Raw genomic sequence first — 19,950 nt, 5'->3', positions numbered from 1 at the left:
ATGACCCTTTAAAATCCTATGATTTCACCTTGTAAATATTTCCTTTGCATTTCTTTATGTTTGCAGCTCAAATTAATTGGATGTTTTTTGAAAAATATGGCAATAACATGAAAGCTGTGATCAGGGGATAAGGCTGCTAAAAATTGCCAGGTGATTCCAAGCGCCTTTGTGTAACTGTCCTGTTATTAGTAGTTCACTCAGACTATTCACATGACTAATGAAGGCAGACGTCTGTTTCTGGATCCTAGTAGAGATGGATGCTGTACTTTGAAATCTACAAGGTCAATCACAGTGGGTCTGACCAGCCCCCTTTTCTTTTCTTCCAGCAGGTTGTAAAGCCATTAATGCATCAAGGGTTTCATTCACCGTTAGACCTCAAAGTGCGAGCCCCTCTCTCTCTTTAGTCTTTGGTTAAGATCAGGGGGGCGAGGTCTCCTTGTTCTCAAATGAACCATGTACTGTCTCTGGACTGCAAGATTCGGACATATTCTACTACACTACTTTGTCTTACACTTATGGATTAATAATACGGCAGCAGGTGCAAATGTTAAGGTAAATCGCGTTCATTTTTGTACAGATCGCTGTGAAACACTCTTTGAGCTTGAAGTCGAAGTCTTGATGTACTAACGCTGGTTTGAATAAGCACTCAGTTACAAATGCCGGTTACAATGCGGGAAACGAGAAGAGCCACTGTGGCGGGCTTAACATCAAACTTTCACCCCAAAACACGGCTTTGACCACGAGCACGAGCACGGCATTGCTCTTTTAAACCGCGTTTTGTGGTGTTTAGGGTTCTGAGATCAAAGCCCAGCTGGAGTTTTTATGTCTGGAATTTCCCATATTAAAGCTGCACATTATTTTTTTACGATTTTGATAGCGATTTATTAAACCGCGTGCACTTTTATATATTTTGCGAGCGTACTTCAACAGTTCGTGAGCTAATTAATGAATTACAAGTGAATTAATAATCTTGAAAATCTTTTTTACTTGGGTTCTGGACTCTGTGCCGGTGACAACTTTTCTTTCTGTTGCATGTTTGAGTCAAGAGTGAGTTGAATCGAGGTGAATCTAGTGATTAGAACCCCGACTCATTTCCGCGAATCGGTTCTTTCGAACAGTTAGTTTCAAAGAACCTTATTCAAAAAAACAAATTCAGGGACCACGTAATTACGTCATCAAACGGTCCCGTGTATACGTACTCTTCTTCAAAGGTAAAAATGTTTTCTCAACTAACGGGGAATGTTCTCACACTTTACGATTTTTTTTACATTAGGCTACATAAATACTTAATGATTATGGAACGTTCATATAACTTCATTAATATTTAATATACATTCTCATAATGTTGAAAAAAAAACGTTCTGCGATTAGCATTCTCAAAATGTCCTTATAATGTTGTACTTGATGAAATAAGAAACTTTTTTGTAACCTTAAATAATGTTCGTAAATAAATAAATGAACATTTCAGCTTTTTATAAACATTTCAAAGCATTTTTTAAAGTAAAGTTAGGCCTACATTTGACCTAATTTTGTTACTTTGTGTTGTTGCAGCCATGATTCATCTCTTAAAAACATCGCCACACTAGTCATTTAGATCGTTAAAAGAAATAGAATTTATACTGAATGATTCTAAAAATAATTTACTAATTTATTTATTTATTTATTTTATTTTTTTCTTAAAACAAACTAATATATATTTTTATAAAGCTGTCATTAAATTCAATCAAGTTGTACTGGTTACCATTAAACATTTCACCCAATTTAAAAGAGCCATTCGAAGTTGTTGACTAGATAACCGTTGATTCAGTACAATTCATGAATGCATCATTCAAAGAGGTGTTGAATCGGATTCTACTGATTCACTGAAAAGATTCGAATCAAAAGAATGTCAATGTGGAGCTTTAGATCGTTTTCTGGAAGTAGTCCGTAAATAGCTTATTGTCCTTCCCTCATTTGTTTGGTCTAACATTTATGGGCCTTATTCATCCGTGCTGTTTGAAAGCAATATTACTGTTGTTCGATAAAATATGTTTTGATGCTCAGTTCAGCACGTTTATGACCGTTTCGACCTGACTGGCGCCGTGTTCAAGCATCAGCAAACTAAACTCAACTGAAGTGACATTTCGAAACTCATCGGGCCCCATGTGGTCTCCTTAGGGGGTCTCCGTTTTAGGATGCATTAGAAAGTGGGGAAAAGTCTATTGTATATTTAGAATCTAAACATCCAGAGGGCATTCAGATAAGAAACATGTGGACATGCAGACTCTTGTTTGGACAAGATCCCCTTAACATCCCCTGCGTTCTGGGCGGGGGTCACTGGATTTGCTCTTGCCAAGCTATTTGGGTTTGTAGAGGGGCTTCTAGACTCCCTTACAGCTAAACATACAATTATGCATTTCTGCAAGCCTGCAGGACAAGTAAGTGTTTTGCTTTAAGGGTCATACTTTACTGTAAGTCTATATTCTGCTGTAATTGTGTTTCTAAAGAGACTCAGTCATGAAAAAAGACAGTAAGTGGACATCTATGTCAAAATGTCCCTTTCAGACAAGTGGATTTCAAGCTTAAACATACCATAACTTTCCAAATGTCAGTTGTGGATTAAACAGCACACTATTCAGGATGGGTCAACGGGTGCATAAAGCTCTAGGAAGAAAATGGTCTTTGTGTAAATCCTCCTCCTTATACCAAAATCCGAACGTTGACCATTAAAGCTGGTATGAGATCTAACTCTTTTCTTTGAGAGCTTCACAAGACTTTCCATGGAGCCATGCCTGTGTTGTGTTAAAGTTCACTGATGCACGGCTTGAAGAGGAGCGATTAACCTGCTGTCTAGACAACAGGAGTCTGCTTAATTTGCCTACAGTCGCTGGCCCTTTCATCTGGGCCATTAGGGGGGCTCCATTCACCTTCGACTCCATCTCTTCCCTAAAACTGCCCTCCACTGTGCTCTCTCTCTCAAGTCACAAAGTCTCTCTAAACTTTAATGTCTAGGCTTGTCTGGGCTTCTTCGATGAAAATTCATAGACAGCCAGTCTGTTTTAGATTTTAGCCAAAGATCTTTTTTTTTTACTGTCCTATTTTTCTTTTTTATTCTGCCCTTTATTTTCTATTCACAACAGACTCTATTCTACCCTTTCATTTTTACTACTTATATACAAGAGGATCACCACTACGGAATCTTCACATTCTGTGTTATATTGCAAATGCATTGTTAATGAAGTTGTGAGTTGTTAATACTTCACAGCAGGTATTTGAGTCCAACAAACAAGCTATAAATACTTTATTTATTTACTTTATTAATGTTAAATATGCAAATGTGTTGTCTTAAGTTGCTTTCAGTCTTAAACTATGTAATAATTTTTTTTTAGTTTTTAATACTTACAATATACAATATCCCAATTTTATCTATTTAAAAATATATAAAAACTTTGCGATATGACAAGTGGTTTTAATTCCAATGTCTCTATATTCTTTATTAAATAACATTTGTACCGTTCTCTTTAAATAAGGTGCAGTTTTTAATATTTTACTATAAATGCTTGATTCCAACATAGGAAACAAGATCTGTACTACAACAACATTTGATTAATATTAGTGCCTTGAGAGTCATGACCGCTTTTACCCACAAGTTACACAGAGAATTGCTTGTGTCTGACAATAATTGCCATTGTTTACAGATTTTCCATGTTATCATGCAAGTGTGCAGCAGTGAAGCACTGTGTCTCTGTCTTTGCCAGGACAGCAGTGAGGGGAGGGAGGATTTCCAGAGGCAGCCAGACGAGGTAGCGCAGTGGTGGGGTGAATGGAGCAGCTGGTCCACCTGTTCCCGTACCTGCGGAGGAGGAGTGCGCTCTCAAGAGCGTCACTGTCTGCAGCAGAGGTACACCGCTCACAGATATTACACAAGCTCATTTAGATCCAGCTCACCCGAGGAAAAATGAGCCTCTGATTCTGTACTAATCAGAAGTGACAGGTCTGATGCATTGTGAGAGCTGTCAATTTGACCCTGGTCTGAACCCTCTCTCTTTTCACACCGGGTAATGTCACTCACGATCAACTTGAAGGTCACAAAATTCATTTGATGTGGGATTATTTGGCCCTGAATGCACAGTTTCTCTTTCATGTTGTTTGACTTAATTAACATGATTGATCTGCATCTTGTTTACATTTAATTTAAATTATTTCATTTTTAAATGTATTTTTACATTTGTAGCTAGTCAATTTATTTAAATGTATTTTTTGTTTTAGTTTATTTTAAACAGGAAAATATGAAAACTGATTTTTTTTTCATCCATTTAAGATAAAACGTGTATAGATCAGCATATCCCTTAATCAGCCTATACAGGAGCACAGACTAAACCCGAGTGAACCCTCACATGAGAAAAGGGGGAAATGGGAGAGAATCCCCCCTTGACTAATATCCTCCAGAGCACCTAGAGGAATGTCATGTGGAATGAACATCAATCCACTGGCCCACATGACACAGGGCATTCTGCTCAGAATGACAAACATATACATAAAATGGCTTTTAGAGCAAATGGTCAAACATTTCGGGGAGATTCCACTGGAGATAAGGGCCCTAGCTGAGCCAGTCCAGCTGGCTCCCATTAGCACTTCCCAGTATGGTGGAGGCAGTGAAAGGTGTGTGTGTGGGGGAAGGGGACAGAGAGAGCTAGAAAGATGAGGAGAATCATGTATGGAAACGTTTAGAGGGATCCCAGTGGCATATGCTGTGGATATGGATGCTGGTTACCAGTATGGGATGCTGAAGTACTCCTGTTACCGGTTAAAAAGTTTATTGCCTAAAACTATGTGGAATTAATCTGAAATATAAAATAAAATAACGAAAATGAAACTAAATAAACATAAATGTTTTTTGGCAACTAACTGAAATACAGAAATAAGTTGAAGCACTAAATTTAGTAACTGGAATGAAAACTAAAAAACTACAAATACTTAACTAAAATAAATAAATCCAAATTGTAATATTTAGAAAATAAACACAATAAAAATGACAAAAGCACATAACAAAAAAAATAAATAAAAATAAATAAATAAATTAAATAAAAAGGAAAACAGTAAGTAGAGAAAATAAAAGCTAATTAAAAATATTAACTATAACAGTATATCAATTATATTAAACTGGTCCCCAGTTTTTATTCAGTAGTAATGATAGAAAAGTAAATTAAATTCAATTAATAAATGAATGCATTTAGCAGACGCTTTTATCCAAAGCGACTTACATTGCATTCAGGCTAACAATCCTAACATGTGTTCCCTAGGATAAAAGTAGAAAAAGTACAGATTTTCAAAGGATATTCATGTTTGATATTGAATATTTAATTGTGCAGCTCATTTCCTTTTATGCTTACATTTATATCGCCTTTGCACTCGTTTAAATTTAAATTTATCTTTAAAAACAACTAATCATTTATTGACTGTTAAATACAATCTAACAAGTCTGAAAATGAATATCATTTTTTTAATGTTGAGTTGACTAAATCCACTGAAAACGACTGATTTAAGTTTGAAGTGTTTTATTTTATTGAATTTATTTGTACTTTTTTTTTTTTTAAGACAAAATAAAAAAGTCCATTGTAACAGTAAAATCGTAATCAACTCAGGTAGGTGCATTCGTAGAACTTTTGATATCTTCATATGATTTCATTAATGAGTAAATATTGAATGTCCCATCAAGATCTGGAGGACTTATATACAGAAAACCCTTTTTCAGACTGACGTCGACCCAAAACATCAACAGTTCCTTCTGCGCTGGACCGTCCAAACAGTATCAGCTATGTACGAATCAGGTATGGCCAAACGTTTATGAAGATGTTTGTGTACAATGTAATTAAAGGATAACCCATAGTAATGTGGTTGTGTTGTTGGGTGGAATACTCCATCCAAGCCATCTGGCATAACTGTGCATTTTTACACATGTTGGCTTGAAGCTCTAATATCTGCAGGCTGTTTGACCTGCTGCCTGGCTCACGAGCTGTCTTTATTGTTGTCTGGATGTTTGCCTAGCCGTGCCCAAAGAGCAGAATCAGCTTCAAACAGCACCAGTGCTCTCAGTTCAATGCCAAAGCCTTCGGCAGGAAGCACTATGAGTGGGTTCCACTTTATCCGGGTAAAAAAACGTCCCTCAGTGTTTTCTTTTTCCAACTCTTTCTCCATGCTTTTGTTTTTCAAATCTCTTTAATTATCTCTGCTTCCTTGTCTTTCAGCCTTTCAGTGTTTTAGACTCTTCTGAATTTCTTGTCTTGGCCCCTGGCCAGCTCTATTATAGCTCACAGATGCCCCTTTAGCATTATTTCCTCAGCCAATAGTCCCTTGTTATGTACAAAAGAGGCCTCTCAATAAAGACCATAAAGACCTATTATCTCTAAAGGAATTCTCTGAAGCCTAGATCGTAATGATGTTTTGCTGATGTCACCTCCTGTTCAGATGATTACATCAACATCTCCAACAAGCCATGTGACCTCCAGTGTACCACAACCACAGGAGAAAGACAGCTGTTGGTGCCTGCCCATGATGGGACGTTCTGCAGGGACGGGATCTACCAGGGGGTTTGCATTGAGGGCCAGTGTCAGGTGGGTCGGAATAATATTTGGTGCAAAGATTATTCCAAGCTTCAAGTAGCCAGGGTCATGTACAGTTGTGAAGGCTACATTAATGCTATATATTGAGGATGCTTGACATTCTAGCCAAAGCAGTTTTGCAATTGACAGTTCATGAGAAATCAAGGGTTAACTTTTCTATTCTCTTGGTTGCAGGTGGTAGGGTGTGATGGGAAATTGTATTCCAGTAAAACCATAGACAAATGTGGAGTCTGTGGTGGAAACGGAGGTTCTTGTTATCGTGTCTCAGGATCTTACCGGAGAGGGATCACACAGTTAGGTATACCTTATGTTAGCATTAAGAGTTGAATAGACCAGGCCAAATTTGTTACCATTTATACAGTTATTTATAGATTAAAGGGATAACAAAAACTGATGGATTCAGCCAAATCCATTATGTCATTACTTGTTGACCCTCATATCATTCCAAGCTTGAATCACTTTCTTTGTTCTGTAGAACATAAAAGAAAATATTTTGAAGAACAGATGACAGATAATTCCAATTGTATTCATTTGTCATTGTGTCTTTAGGTTATGTGTTCATAACCAATATACCGGTTGGTGCTACTGATATCCAGATCATAGAGCGGCGGAAAACTGAAAACATCTTGGGTACGAGTTTCTTGGCTTGATCTGTCAAAATTCAGGTGGGCAAAGAAAACAGAGAAAAACTATTAAATGCATCTTTGATCATCTTCTAGCTCTGTCTGATGAAGCCGGCCACTTCTTCTTCAATGGGAACAGCATGATTGACAATCCACAGAACTTTCATGTTGCTGGGACCGTCTTTAAGTATAGGAGGCCGGCTAACCTCTTCTCTGATGGCTTTGAGTACATCATGGCTCAGGGTCCCACCCATCAGGCCCTGAATGTCATGGTAGGTATATAGGTATGTAAAATCATCACAACCAGGTTTTTATTTTTATCTCATATGCTAATATCTCAGACAGCTGCTATATAGTATCATTTTGTCTTTTTTTAAGTTCCTGTTTTCTCTTTGTTCAGTATTACAACCTCAATGGAAAGATGCCTCACATCACATATGAATATACAGTTCCTCGAGCTCCGGAGCTGAGGGTGGCACCTCCCATGGTCTCTACACCTGAGCAACCTCAAATAAGCAACCTGATGTCAAAGACAGCCAAGGACCCCTCAGCAGCAGAGCAGAAGGTGAACGCGTCCTCTACGGAGCTCTCCTCCACTCATAATGAAATTGAGGCTCGTAAGGAGTATAGAAAGAAAGGCAACCAGAGCACTTCACTGGGACCTCAAGATAATGTGGATGTGCATGTGGGTGACGAGGAGCTGCTGTGGGAGCTCAAGGCCTCTGTAAACTTCAGTGAGCTGCCTGGTCTGGTATTGTTTAGACCTGCCAGTGAAGTCCTCCAGAACGAGCTAGATGATGAAATGCACCGTCTTGAGGCACAAGGTAGTTTTGGTAAGTATGCTTTTTGGGTTCATTCACTGGCATTTCATGTTGCTTCCACTCTAGAGGATTTGGTACGGACTGACTGGGTTTTTTTCTGACCATAAAGTTTAGCTTCATTTGATTTGTGTAAAAGCTGTTTTGCTTGAAACCTGCTTTTGGGTCTTTTAGGGAAAAGGGTGTTCTTTCATATGAACTACAGTATGGGTCATTATTGACGTAAACATGGGAAAATTATGACAAAAAGAAAAATGATCTCAAACTCAGCTAAATGTAGTTTTAAAAAAAGCAAAGTGTGAAAGCAACATCAGTGTCAGAACTTGAATTTAAAGAGGTATGGTATAAATGTATATATATTTCAGTTTATGCTCTGTAACAGAAAAAAGGTTCTGAAAAGTGTTCATATTGCAATAATTAGGCGTACTGTACAATAATTCAGGTATAACTTAGTCTGGTTAATTGTATTACAGTTTATGATGGATGTAGCTACAGTTATAAAATCATTTATTATTATTAGCTATACTAAAGAGTTTATTAAATACATGCTTAATATGCTAATATTATTTTTACTGTAAATGCTTAATATACAGGTGCATCTCAATAAATTAGAATGTTGTGGAAAAGTTCACTTTTATTCAACTCAAATTGTGAAACTCGTGTATTAAATAAATGCAATGCACACAGACTGAAGTAGTTTAAATCTTTGGTTCTTTTAATTGTGATGATTTTGGCTCACATTTAACAAAACCCCTCCAATGTAACCCACTTCATAAAAAACAGTAATATTGTTAAATATTATTACAGTTTAAAATAACTGTTATTTTTATTTGAATATATTTAAAATTTATTTTACTCCTGTGATGGCAAAGCTTACTACAGTCTTAAGTGGCACATGCCCCTTCAGTCACTGTAATTTGGTGCTCATTTCTTATTATTATCTATAATATATTATTAATATATTAATATATTCTTAAGATTTTTGTTGAAAACATCAATGATATCTTTCAGTATTCTTTGGTGAATATATATATATATATATACAGTATATACACACACACACACACACACGTGTCACGTGTTTTTGTGAAAAGTGGGGACATCCCATAGGTGTAATGGTTTTTATACTGTAGAAACTGTATATTCTGTCGCCCTTCACCAACCCTACACCTAACCCTAACCCTCACAGGAAACTTTGTGCATTTTTACTTTCTCAAAAAAACCTAATTCTGTATGATTTATAAGCGTTTTGAAAAATGGGGACATGGGTTATGTCCTCATAAGTCACCCTCTCCTTGTAATACCTGTGTCATACCCATGTCATTATACAGAGTTGTGTCCTGATATGTCACAAAAACAAGAGCACACACACACACACACACAAAGTTTAAGTTGAAAAGAATAGCATTTATGTGTAAAGAAACCTTTACATTATAAATGTTTTTACTGACATTACTGTCACTTTTGATCAGTTTAATGTGTCCTTAATCTTACCTTAATCTTACCGAACCCAAACTTTTGAATTGTAGTTTATATTTTGTTAAATACAGAGTACATTTTGTGAAAGTCATCAAAAATATCCATTTAATATTTAGTTAATGTACTGTATATATTGTACATAAATTGAATACTATAAAGAAAAGTCTAAGACTAATTTGTTTTGGATTGATTGATTGATTGATTTCGCATTTAAAAATGCTTTGCTGTTGTCCAGGCCCTGATTCCAACCTGATTGATGGTGATTCGTCTAGTTCCAGTGACTCCAACCACACATCTCCACCGGTGCTGAAGAGTCTCTTCTATGATGGAGCGTCTTGGCCCTCAGGCTCCAGACAGCCCTGTAAAGACGGTTCTGCACTCACAGGTTGTGCCGTACTCAAGCTCAACTCTTCACTGGACAACAGCCTGACGCTGGAGATCTACCCAGGCAACCTGGACATGCACAGTCCAGATGAAGAGTCTGAATTTGAGGCCAGGACTAATGACTCAACAGGCCACCGGTCCAACCTTCTCCAGCTCCACCAGGTGGAGCCAGTGCAAACCCCCCACAGGGAGAGGTCAGATGGAAGGCATATGAGCGGATTGAGCCTTTAGATGAATGCTCTGACATATTTATTGCCACGGTCTGGCTTGAGTTGTTATGAATGGAAATGTGCGCCAATCTTTCAAAATGTCACTGCATCCTTTCCACAGATGTGCTTGTTAGGGTAGAAAAAAGGTAGAAAGGTTTTTCTTTCCCAGCCTTCAGTTCTCAAAGGGCAAGTTAACATGAAATTACGAAAAATAAATTACCCCTTTCTTAAATTATGGATATGTAGGAACTCAGGGATTTACATTTTCTGCTATAGAAACTGTATTGATGATAATGTAGACCAGTGAATCAAACTCTTGTTCAGTCGTAAGCAAACACACAAAGTGTGAAAACGTCAGGGTGGGTAATTTCAAGGGCTGAGTTATAAGTGCACTCATTTTAGCCCATGTACTGTAAAATAACAAGCTTGAATTTTTTATAGTAAAATTTTTTGGCTTTTCTAGCTGTATTTGGGCCTTTTGAATTGAGAGGAGAACAGAACTGGGAAAGGACCACAAGACAACTCAAACGTGGACTGGCCATTTCCAATCTTACATTATTTACTTAAATGGCATATCAAATCTTGTAGCAATTTCTCAGGTGTATATTTTGTCTTGTCATAAATATTCAGAAAAAAAAAGAAAAAAAGATTATTATTATTTTTTTTTTTTGTCAAGCCGATATTTTGACTGGACTGACCACATTGAACGAACATTTTCTTTCAGGGCAATTCATTTTTATATATATTTCATATTAAAATATATAAATGTAAATTTTTGTTTCTATATTAAGCTTAATTTTTTTGGACAAAACAATTTACTTTGCAAAACCATTTTGTAACAATGTGCAGAATTATATATCTATAATGTAACTAATTTATCTGTTACCATTAAGCGAAAGCAACAAAAATTGTCAATAGTTGAAACTCGTGAAAAACATTGTTTTAACATTAGATAAGAAAAATATAATATCTAATATTTTAATTGTGTGACATAAGTAAAAATAAAAAATGAACCTGATCACAATTTCTTTTTTTCTCTCTTCTCTTACTCCAGCAGTAATGAGTTTGAGGTGGAATCTCTAGATCGTGATATCAGCATGTCTGATAAGTACCGATGGAAGGTTTCTGCGTATGCGCCCTGCAGCTCAACATGTACAACAGGTGAAATCACAAGCACACACAGAAAGAGTGACACTTTTACAGACCCACAATCAACCTGACACTATACACTGTGTCTGTAGGCATAAGCACATCTTATGCCTTATGTGTGAAGTATGACGGGTCAGAGGTGGATGAGAGCTACTGTGATGCCTTGACCAGGCCGGAGCCCACACATGAGTTCTGTACAGGGAAAGAGTGCCTGCCCAGGTTTGTTTCTGAAAACTTCATGCGATTATTTGATTTCATTTGCTTTACTATTGGTACATTCATAGGTGTAGATGTTTGGAAGCCGCAGATGCTGTTGATGACAGATCTTAAGTTTTTGTATTCTCTATTCTGTATTCAGGTGGGAAACTAGTCGCTGGAGCGAGTGTTCCCGGACATGTGGAGAGGGGTTTCAGTTCCGTACGGTGCGCTGCTGGAAGATGATGGCGCCTGGATTTGACAGCTCAGTTTATGATGAGCTGTGTCAGGCTGCGGAGCTGCAGAAACCCATCACACGGAAAGCCTGCAAGAGCAAAAGCTGCGGCCCGCAGTGGGAGATCTCAGACTGGTCTGAGGTCAGTGTGTAAAGGCTCTGTTTAAATTCATGTATATATGTCACATGGATTGAATATTAACCGCCCAAAACTAATGCCTTTATGCACGTTTAGCTACTTTGATTTTAGTTCAGTTTATTTGTGTATCATTTTTCACAATATAAAATGCTCCAAAGCAGCTTTATGAAGAAAACTCTAGTGAAAAAGAAGTAAAGTTAGCATGCTTTTAAAAAGAGCACCTATTACAGAAATATTATACTTTAAAAGAATATGCTTTAACACTTTATTTTAAGGTTTCCTTGTTACACATTACATTTACTTACTATTAAAATAACAATTAATTGTGCATAATTTCATGCAAGTAACCCTAAACCAAACCCCAATCTTAACCCTAACCATAGAGTAAATGCATGTTAATATTACTCAGTACTTACATGTATAATTACACTGTAACAAAGAAACCTTCAAATAAAGCGTAAATTGAGTGTGAACTGATTGCAATATTAATTGCAAATTAATGTAAATGACATATATTTCAAAATGTTTTGAATTGTTTTTTTATTTTTATATTTTCCATTTCCATTTTAAATTTGAGTTAATATTTTAGTATAGGTACCAGTTCTCACTTTTTACAGGTTGCTTATTTGCAGGCATATTAATAACATATTGGCTGTTTAATAGTACTTATAAAGCACATATTCTACATGACCATATTCTGCATCCCTAATCCTACCCAATACCTAAACTCAATGACTACCTTACTAACTATTAATAAGCTGCAAATTAGAAGGTTATGGAGGGAAAAGTCATAGTTAATGGTTTGTTAATAACGAGAATTGGACCTTAAAATAAACTGTGTATTATATATTATAATAGTTTTATTCTCGTTTTAGTTTTATATTGGATTTCATTTAGTAAACTAATCCTTTACTAAACTTAGTAATTATGTTGAAAAAGTTTTTAGATGTTATTATTTTTCTGTTAACGATGATCATGTTTCAAGTAATACATTTTTTTTACATTTAAAATGCAAATTAAGTTTTAGATTTAGTTTTAATTTTAGTTTAGACCCAATAGTGTGTGAAATGCGACAGTGATGGTTGTTTGTCATTCTGACAGTGTTCAGCGTGGTGCGGCGGTCGTGGGGTGAGGAGCCGTGAGGTGCGCTGCTCCATGGAGGCCAGACTCTGTAACGAGTCCACCAGACCGGACAGCCAGAGAGAGTGCGAGGGGCCGCCCTGTGACCGCAGGTGGACCATCTCTGAATGGGGGCCGGTGGGTTTTAGAAAATGTCCTGTACAATATGAAAGTTTTAGATTGTCTATTGCACATGACGTTATGTGTCTTTGCTTCTCCCTCTCTAAGTGCTCAGGGCCGTGTGGGGAGGGCAGGATGAGGCGCTATGTGGTGTGTAAGAACAGCAGTGGGAAGGTGATTTCTGATGGCCAGTGTGATCCAGAGCTCAAGCCGCTGGCCGTGCATCCATGTGGAGATAAAAACTGCCCCGCCCACTGGGTGGAGCAAGAGTGGGAACAGGTGAGCTGCCCCTATATACAGCAGTTTATAGTAACTTTTCCCATCCATCTCCTATGCATTGTTATTTTAGCATTATTTATATGCCACGATAGTATTTATCAATATTTTGAGTTTGTATTTTTATATTTTCATTTTAAGTGATTATGTTGTGTGTATTGCTCATTTTTAGTTAATGTTATGCATTATTTAACACTAACTAATGAACCTTATTGTAAAGTGTTACCAACAACTGTAATAGTTTTTGTATAATTTAACAATAACAGCACTGCTCCTATGTGTTTAATGAGCTGGTCACTGCAGTATTTTGTCTTGAACGTTCCCAGTGTAATGCCACATGTGGCCGTGGGGTGAAGACGCGTCAGGTGGTGTGTGCAGGGCTGGAGGGTGGCGTCTTCAAGGAGTTCCCTGAAAGGATGTGTGACAGATCCCTCAGACCTGCCGACAGTGCGGCCTGTTTTGAGAGACCCTGCTCCAAGTGGTTCACCACATCCTGGTCCCAGGTTAGGAGGGGTGTGGCTTCTTATTCAACTTTTTATCTTCTACAGAATTCAGGGGGTTTATGCCATGTTATAGTGTATTCACTGCATTGGGATGTTGACACATTAGGTTCATACAGTGAAAATTATGATATACTATGTATTCCACAAAATATTTCTTATGCCATTTTTAAACAAACATTGTGTTCTTTACATAAAAGTGACTTTTGCACATCACTTTGGGAGTCATCAGTGCAAATAGAGATGGATCTGTTCTGGATAATGGCTCATTGAAATGTTTGCCTCTCACGTGTTTGTGTCTTTGCCCTGCAGTGCAGTAAGACATGTGGGATTGGAGTGCGTGTGCGAGAGGTGAAGTGTTATCAAGGAGAAGAACTGGGGCATAGCTGTGATTCAACACTGAGACCAGAGGCCAGGCAGAGCTGTGAGGTGCTGCCCTGCACTACTGAGCCACCAGGTACTTTACAGCAAACCACAGCACTACACATACAAACTAACTGAGCTCTCCCAATCTAAGCTTGGCTACGCATAGCAGACTTTCAGCAAGACAGGCCTTGAGTGAGTTAAAAAGAAATCCAATCTATCTTTATTTGGAAAGATGCTGTAAGGACGCACCCTGGCATTGCTGTTATATGATCATGCCAGTTCTAAGTAGTTTACGCTGTACCTTTTAATGAAACACAGCAACGAGTGCGTGTTAAAACGCTCAGCTCAATTAAAAGCACATGTGAATTCATCTTTGCTCTACACAAGCTAATTCCTGTTAAATTTAGGCCAGATTAATGCTTTGTTGTTTTTAATCTTTGCAGAGCAAGTGCATCATGCGTGTCATCAATTTGGCAGCTAATTTTGTGTTTTTGGAAAGCAATGACATTCCTTGTTCAGCTTTAGAGATTTAGTAGGCAGAGCATGGTACAGTCCTGCGCTTGCTGATGTTCACTGAGATCTACTTAAAGCATGTTTCTTGACATCCCTGCAAAGATTTGAAGTGTGTACACTGTCTATCTATCTATCTATCTATCTATCTATCTATCTATCTATCTATCTATCTATCTATCTATCTATCTATCTATCTGGGATTTTAACATGGGAATAAATAAATATAAATATTTAAATGTTTTATATTCAATTATTTACATTATATCTGCCATTAAACTTTTATTTCAACATTACACAATTCTTAAAATATTTAAATATATAATATTTTATATATTTTACTGCTATGTTTTTATTCAGTTAAAGAGATTTTAACCTGGGCAAAATAACAAATAAATAAATGTAAATATTTAAATGTATGCATTTAAAACTAATATAACTTTCACTGCTATTAAACTTCTAAAAATACATATTTCAATGTATTCATTATGCTATTAAAGTAGTATTTTTTTCTACATGAGGAGAATAAATCTAAATATTTAAATGCACGGATGTATAACTTTTATAACACCGAAACACTGAAAAAATAAATTTACATATTTTATTTATTCATAAAGTCTTAGCTATTGTAATTTGAACATTTAAAAATAACTGAACTATGAAATAAACACATTTCAATAAATTATTTGATATTTATTTTGTATTTAATACGAATTCATTTATGATGTAATTATGTTTTCACATACTTTATGTGTTTTTAATCTGTCTATTTTGTATATTTTCCCCCAGCTGAGGATGATTGTCAGGATAAAGCAACAGCTAACTGTGCCCTTGTCCTGCGGGTGAAGCTGTGCACTCACTGGTACTACAGGAAGGCCTGCTGTCTGTCCTGCAAGAACAAGAGCCAGTGAAGGCTGTCTGGCTCCTCACTGTGGCCTTGCAGTTAATGTGAAGACCCTCCTCCACATACTGGACGCACTGAACACAGAACTGACCATATCCAGCCCTCCAACCCCATTGCTGTCAACCTCTCCTTCATAAAAAAGGTGCTATATCAGGGTCCTGGTTGTGGTCCTGCAGGGACCTGGTAAAGGCAGCTCCTGTAACTGGACTGCAGAGGAGCCGTGGGTCTACTGATGATAGAGACACACTGTCCTCTGATCAAACAACTGTAATGTGTACTGTAGAAGCCTCCATTCTGCTCGTACACACTTCAAAATAAAAACACACACATCGTATGATATATGTACAAAGTCTTTTTTATTATTTTGTTTTGGTTGGTGTTCATTTTTGCTCTAGAAGAAGAAATAAAACTAAAGGGGTTTTGAGATCTATGTGGTGTTTTTTCATGCATGTTATAAAATATTCTAAACATTTGATACAAATCAATTTATGTCATACAAGCTTCATTTTATACAGTAAATATGAATATAACAGTAGGGTACAATGAGGCCGATATTTTGCTGTAACAAAATGAACATTTATATATTAGAATGTAAAATCAATATATTATTAAAATATTATTTCCCATTGTACTTCAACAAATATATAACATGACTGAATAAGAAACTAAACGTCAATGATTTTACATTGAACAGATATGATTTCTGAACATTTTCACCAATTTTTTTTTTTAAATAATTGCAAGCAGAGGTAAAAGAAGAAGATAGATTGTGAGAGACACTGATGGACTGGAGCCGTGGGGTGAGGTGACTGTTGTATTTGTGCCCACGAATCTAACAGGATCACTTTGAACATCAACCCAGAAGAGAGAGAAATTCTGCACAAATGTTGCCCTGCAAAGGACCGTAAATTCCGTTAATTCCATGACAGAGAAAAAAATTGATACCAGAAAAGTCACTGTATTGAATAATCCATATACATGGATTATTTGTTGAAAGCATCTTTCAATGAGGCAGGTGAACTGTAAATCCTCCTGCAGAATTTTGAAAGCACTGTTTTCTAAAACAACAAACAAACCTTAATTTATGTGTGTGTGTCTGTGTGTGTGTGTGTATATATTTAAAGTGGATCAAAACCTTTCATCAAAGTTGAATGTGTTCTTAAGACAAAGTGTGTTCTTAAGACAACACTGATATATATATATATATATATATATATATATATATATATATATATTAACCCACTTTAAATGTTGAATGAATGAATATAATATATAATAATATATAAGTTTTCACTTTTTGAATGGAATTAGTGAAATAAATCAACTTTTTGATGATATAGTCTAATTATATGACCAGCACCTGTATGTATATACATTTTTTTGTTTACATTAAATATGTATGTGTGCTGTGTATATTTATTATGTATATATAAATACACAAACATATATTATACATTTTGAAAATATTTACATGGATATACATTTATATATTTATATGTTTATCATATATTATATACATAAAGATATTTAATGTATAAACAACAAACTTAAATATATACATGGATGTGTTTGATTTAAATATACACAGCACACATACATATGTTATGAAGAAAAATGTATCGCACTATTGTAAGCAAAATAAAAAGTAAGCATTAGTTAAATAAAAAGAACACAGGTGAAATAAGTTTTACCTGAACCGAATATCTGTGTTGTTGTTGTTAGGAGCTTTCCATAGAGCCACAATAGTTGATTTGTTAACATTTGAAGTGTGACTGACAGCTGAGCCCTGAAAGATAAAGAATGCCGGTTCACATCAGTGTGTACAATACTGTCTGCATTTCCAGTGTAAATATGTATCCAGACACTTCAGCAGAGATAAATAACAATGTAATGCAAAGCAAAACTTCTTTCTTGAAAGGATTTTCCCTAAATCATTAAGGTTTGAATGACATTACAGTAAGCAAATGATAACAGAATTGTTAATTTTTAAGTAAACATCTTACCGCTGTTCCACAGTTGAGTAATTGAGCATCGTTTCCTGTGACTGTGAAAGTTCCTACTGGACCCGTCTCATCCCTGGCCTGAAGAAGAAAGCCCCTGAACCCAGTCTCATTTGCCTGCAATGTCACTGCAATATGAATAAAACAGTGATGCGAACTGTGGACTTGGGAGAAACTGACTCATACATGAACTGAAAATCACAAGACAGTTAGATGCTTAAAAGCCATTGCCAGGATGGCTCTAGTATCATGTGTTTGTAGATACCACTTTGTTTAATATTTTATATGAAATTCAATTTATGTTTTTTCAGGTCCTGTCACAAACCTTTGATCACCTGACCCGCTGTGTATTTTGAGACGTCTGTGGTGACTCTATAAGGAGGTTTTAATATAGAGGCAGTATTATTTCTATGATTAGGAGTCATAGATGTGCATGCCAGAGTCACCATTCCATTGGTGTATGCAGTTACAGCATGAAGATTCAGCCCAAAAACCAGGATGAGAAACTGTTTATTCATCTAAAACAGGATACATCAAAAAGATTACAATTTCAATGGCACATTGACAGCAATTATAAATAATAAAATTGACAATAATTAAAATTTTAGTTAAAAAAAAAAGAAAGAAAAAAGATGAAGTGCACTATTTTGGTTCCAGTTAATGTTTTAATCATGTAAGAGTTACTAACCTTCACAAAATCAAACAGCGATGCTGGGTTGCTTTCCAGAAAATATCAGTACAGCTTATGCGTGTCAGGAATAAGAGGGTTTATATGCGCCTGATACCAGGAAGGTAAACAATGAGCACACAGGAAAACATCCTTATTGACAGGGAAATCATAAAGTAAAGGGAGTGGATATGTGAAGTATGAGCCGGGTGAAAAAGGTGAACTTAAATGTGTTTTTTTTTTTTTTTTTTTATGTGGAAATAAAATCTCCAAAATTGAACACAATTGGTCATGTCCTCATAAGTCACCCTCTCCTTGTAATACCTGTCATACCCATGTCATTATACAGAGTTGTGTACTGATATGTCACAAAAACAAGAGCGCACACACACACACACACACGTATATTTTTTTATGGGTAGCTACACTAACATAGATTGTTCAAAACTATATTTATTTTTTTATTTATTGGGATTTTCTTCAGAATCTCTAAGCAAATCTACCTTTGAAATTAGGCTGTATTATTAAGCGTTATTTCCAACAATCACATGGAAATTTGTAGCCATTTAACATTTTGGTGAATTGGAGGCTTATTTGTAGGAATTCAAACAAATTTGTAGCATTTCATTCACGTTCTTTATGTTTACATTATTATTATTTTTTTATTTGAATGAATTTGATACCAGGAAGGTAAACAATGAGCACACAGGAAAACATCCTTATTGACAGGGAAATCATAAAGTAAAGGGAGTGGATATGTGAAGTATGAGCCGGGTGAAAAAGGTGAACTTAAAAGGGTTTTTTTTTTTTTTTATGTGGAAATAAAATCTTGTACAGTGCTCACATAAAACTAATGCAATCTGCTGTTATAGATTATATTCCATTTAAATGCCACACGTGACTAAATAAGAATAAGATAAGAATAAGATAAGAGGTCGGATTCATCACATGTTGCCAGGTTACTTGGCCTACTTTCATTCAGCTGAAAAAACAGACAGGCCTACAGTATATTACCTTTGTAGAGACATGTGTTTATATATAGCACATCATTTAGCATTCAATAAACCAGCAAGAGACAATTTTCAGCAGTAGTATTTATTTATTTATTTATTGGGTTTTTCTTCAGAATCTCTAAGCAAATCTACCTTTGAAATTAGGCTGTATTATTAAGTGTAATTTCCAACAATCACATGGAAATTTGTAGCCATTTAACATTTTGGTGAATTGGAGGCTTGTTTGTAGGAATTCAAACAAATTTGTAGCATTTCATTCACGTTCTTTATGTTTACATTATTATTATTTTTTTATTTGAATGAATTCATATGAAATCACCACCTAGTAAAACAGCTGTCAGATGTTCTTGGTCATTCCATGGTCTCATATTATCACCATTTTCTCAGTGATGAAAGCTCATGATTATGTAAGCAGCAGGGGTCAACAGACCTGGAGAGGTCAATACACATCTCTGTGTTTAACTCTCAGTAACCCTGCAGGCGGCAGAGAATGCCTCTGAATTCCAAGGCTTCATGTTACAGGCTCGAGAGGTGGATGGAAAAACTGCAGTGGGACACATTACATCAATAAATATCAACCAATCCCATGCTTCGAACTGCTTCAACATGGAGGTGCTCTATTGTTATTTTAAGATGGAGATA

General features: G+C 36.1%; 2 protein-coding genes across 4 annotated transcripts; one reads left to right on the top strand and one right to left on the bottom strand.

Moving 5' to 3' along the window:
- Positions 1–379: 379 nt before the first annotated feature.
- Positions 380–16,052, top strand: si:ch211-267e7.3 (ADAMTS-like protein 2). Of its 3 annotated transcripts, none has more exons than XM_026206459.1 (18): positions 380–552; positions 3,738–3,880; positions 5,735–5,810; positions 6,028–6,130; positions 6,448–6,593; positions 6,777–6,900; positions 7,152–7,232; positions 7,322–7,497; positions 7,626–8,058; positions 9,758–10,100; positions 11,173–11,276; positions 11,357–11,483; positions 11,623–11,836; positions 12,935–13,090; positions 13,181–13,351; positions 13,675–13,851; positions 14,161–14,305; positions 15,514–16,052. In XM_026206459.1, exons 1-18 carry the CDS (start codon positions 454–456, stop codon positions 15,633–15,635), a joined length of 2,940 nt encoding a protein of 979 aa, XP_026062244.1. In that variant the 5' UTR covers positions 380–453; the 3' UTR covers positions 15,636–16,052. The 3 variants fall into 3 exon arrangements, with proteins under 3 accessions (XP_026062244.1, XP_026062243.1, XP_026062246.1); XM_026206458.1 differs by having other exon boundaries at positions 11,170–11,276; XM_026206461.1 differs by having other exon boundaries at positions 422–552; positions 3,743–3,880; positions 11,170–11,276.
- LOC113045798 (putative defense protein 3) lies at positions 15,968–18,406 on the bottom strand. The gene is made up of 5 exons (XM_026206462.1): positions 18,317–18,406; positions 17,954–18,146; positions 17,632–17,756; positions 17,320–17,414; positions 15,968–16,520 (listed from the first exon to the last, which is right to left on the bottom strand). Exons 2-5 carry the CDS (start codon positions 18,144–18,146, stop codon positions 16,358–16,360), a joined length of 576 nt encoding a protein of 191 aa, XP_026062247.1. The 5' UTR covers positions 18,317–18,406; the 3' UTR covers positions 15,968–16,357.
- Positions 18,407–19,950: the final 1,544 nt, after the last annotated feature.

This window comes from Carassius auratus, chromosome 27, assembly GCF_003368295.1.
Source record: "Carassius auratus strain Wakin chromosome 27, ASM336829v1, whole genome shotgun sequence".
Taxonomy (NCBI): domain Eukaryota; kingdom Metazoa; phylum Chordata; class Actinopteri; order Cypriniformes; family Cyprinidae; genus Carassius; species Carassius auratus.
The sequence above is the reverse complement of the archived record's forward strand: the minus strand, read 5'-3'. Positions and strand labels throughout refer to the sequence as shown.

What these genes read in the sequence shown, in the direction of transcription:
- si:ch211-267e7.3 (XM_026206458.1), top strand. Translation starts at nt 454, where the DNA reads ATGTACTGTCTCTGGACTGCAAGATTCGGACATATTCTACTACACTAC. An exon ending in TGAGGCACAAGGTAGTTTTG is followed by an intron (nt 8,059 to 9,757) that starts GTAAGTATGCTT and finishes GCTGTTGTCCAG; the next exon opens with GCCCTGATTCCAACCTGATT. An exon ending in CTGCACTACTGAGCCACCAG is followed by an intron (nt 14,306 to 15,513) that starts GTACTTTACAGC and finishes ATTTTCCCCCAG; the next exon opens with CTGAGGATGATTGTCAGGAT.
- LOC113045798 (XM_026206462.1), bottom strand. Translation starts at nt 18,146, where the DNA reads ATGAATAAACAGTTTCTCATCCTGGTTTTTGGGCTGAATCTTCATGCT. An exon ending in TACTCAACTGTGGAACAGCG is followed by an intron (nt 17,415 to 17,631) that starts GTAAGATGTTTA and finishes TTTATCTTTCAG; the next exon opens with GGCTCAGCTGTCAGTCACAC. An exon ending in AACACAGATATTCGGTTCAG is followed by an intron (nt 16,521 to 17,319) that starts GTAAAACTTATT and finishes GGTCCTTTGCAG; the next exon opens with GGCAACATTTGTGCAGAATT.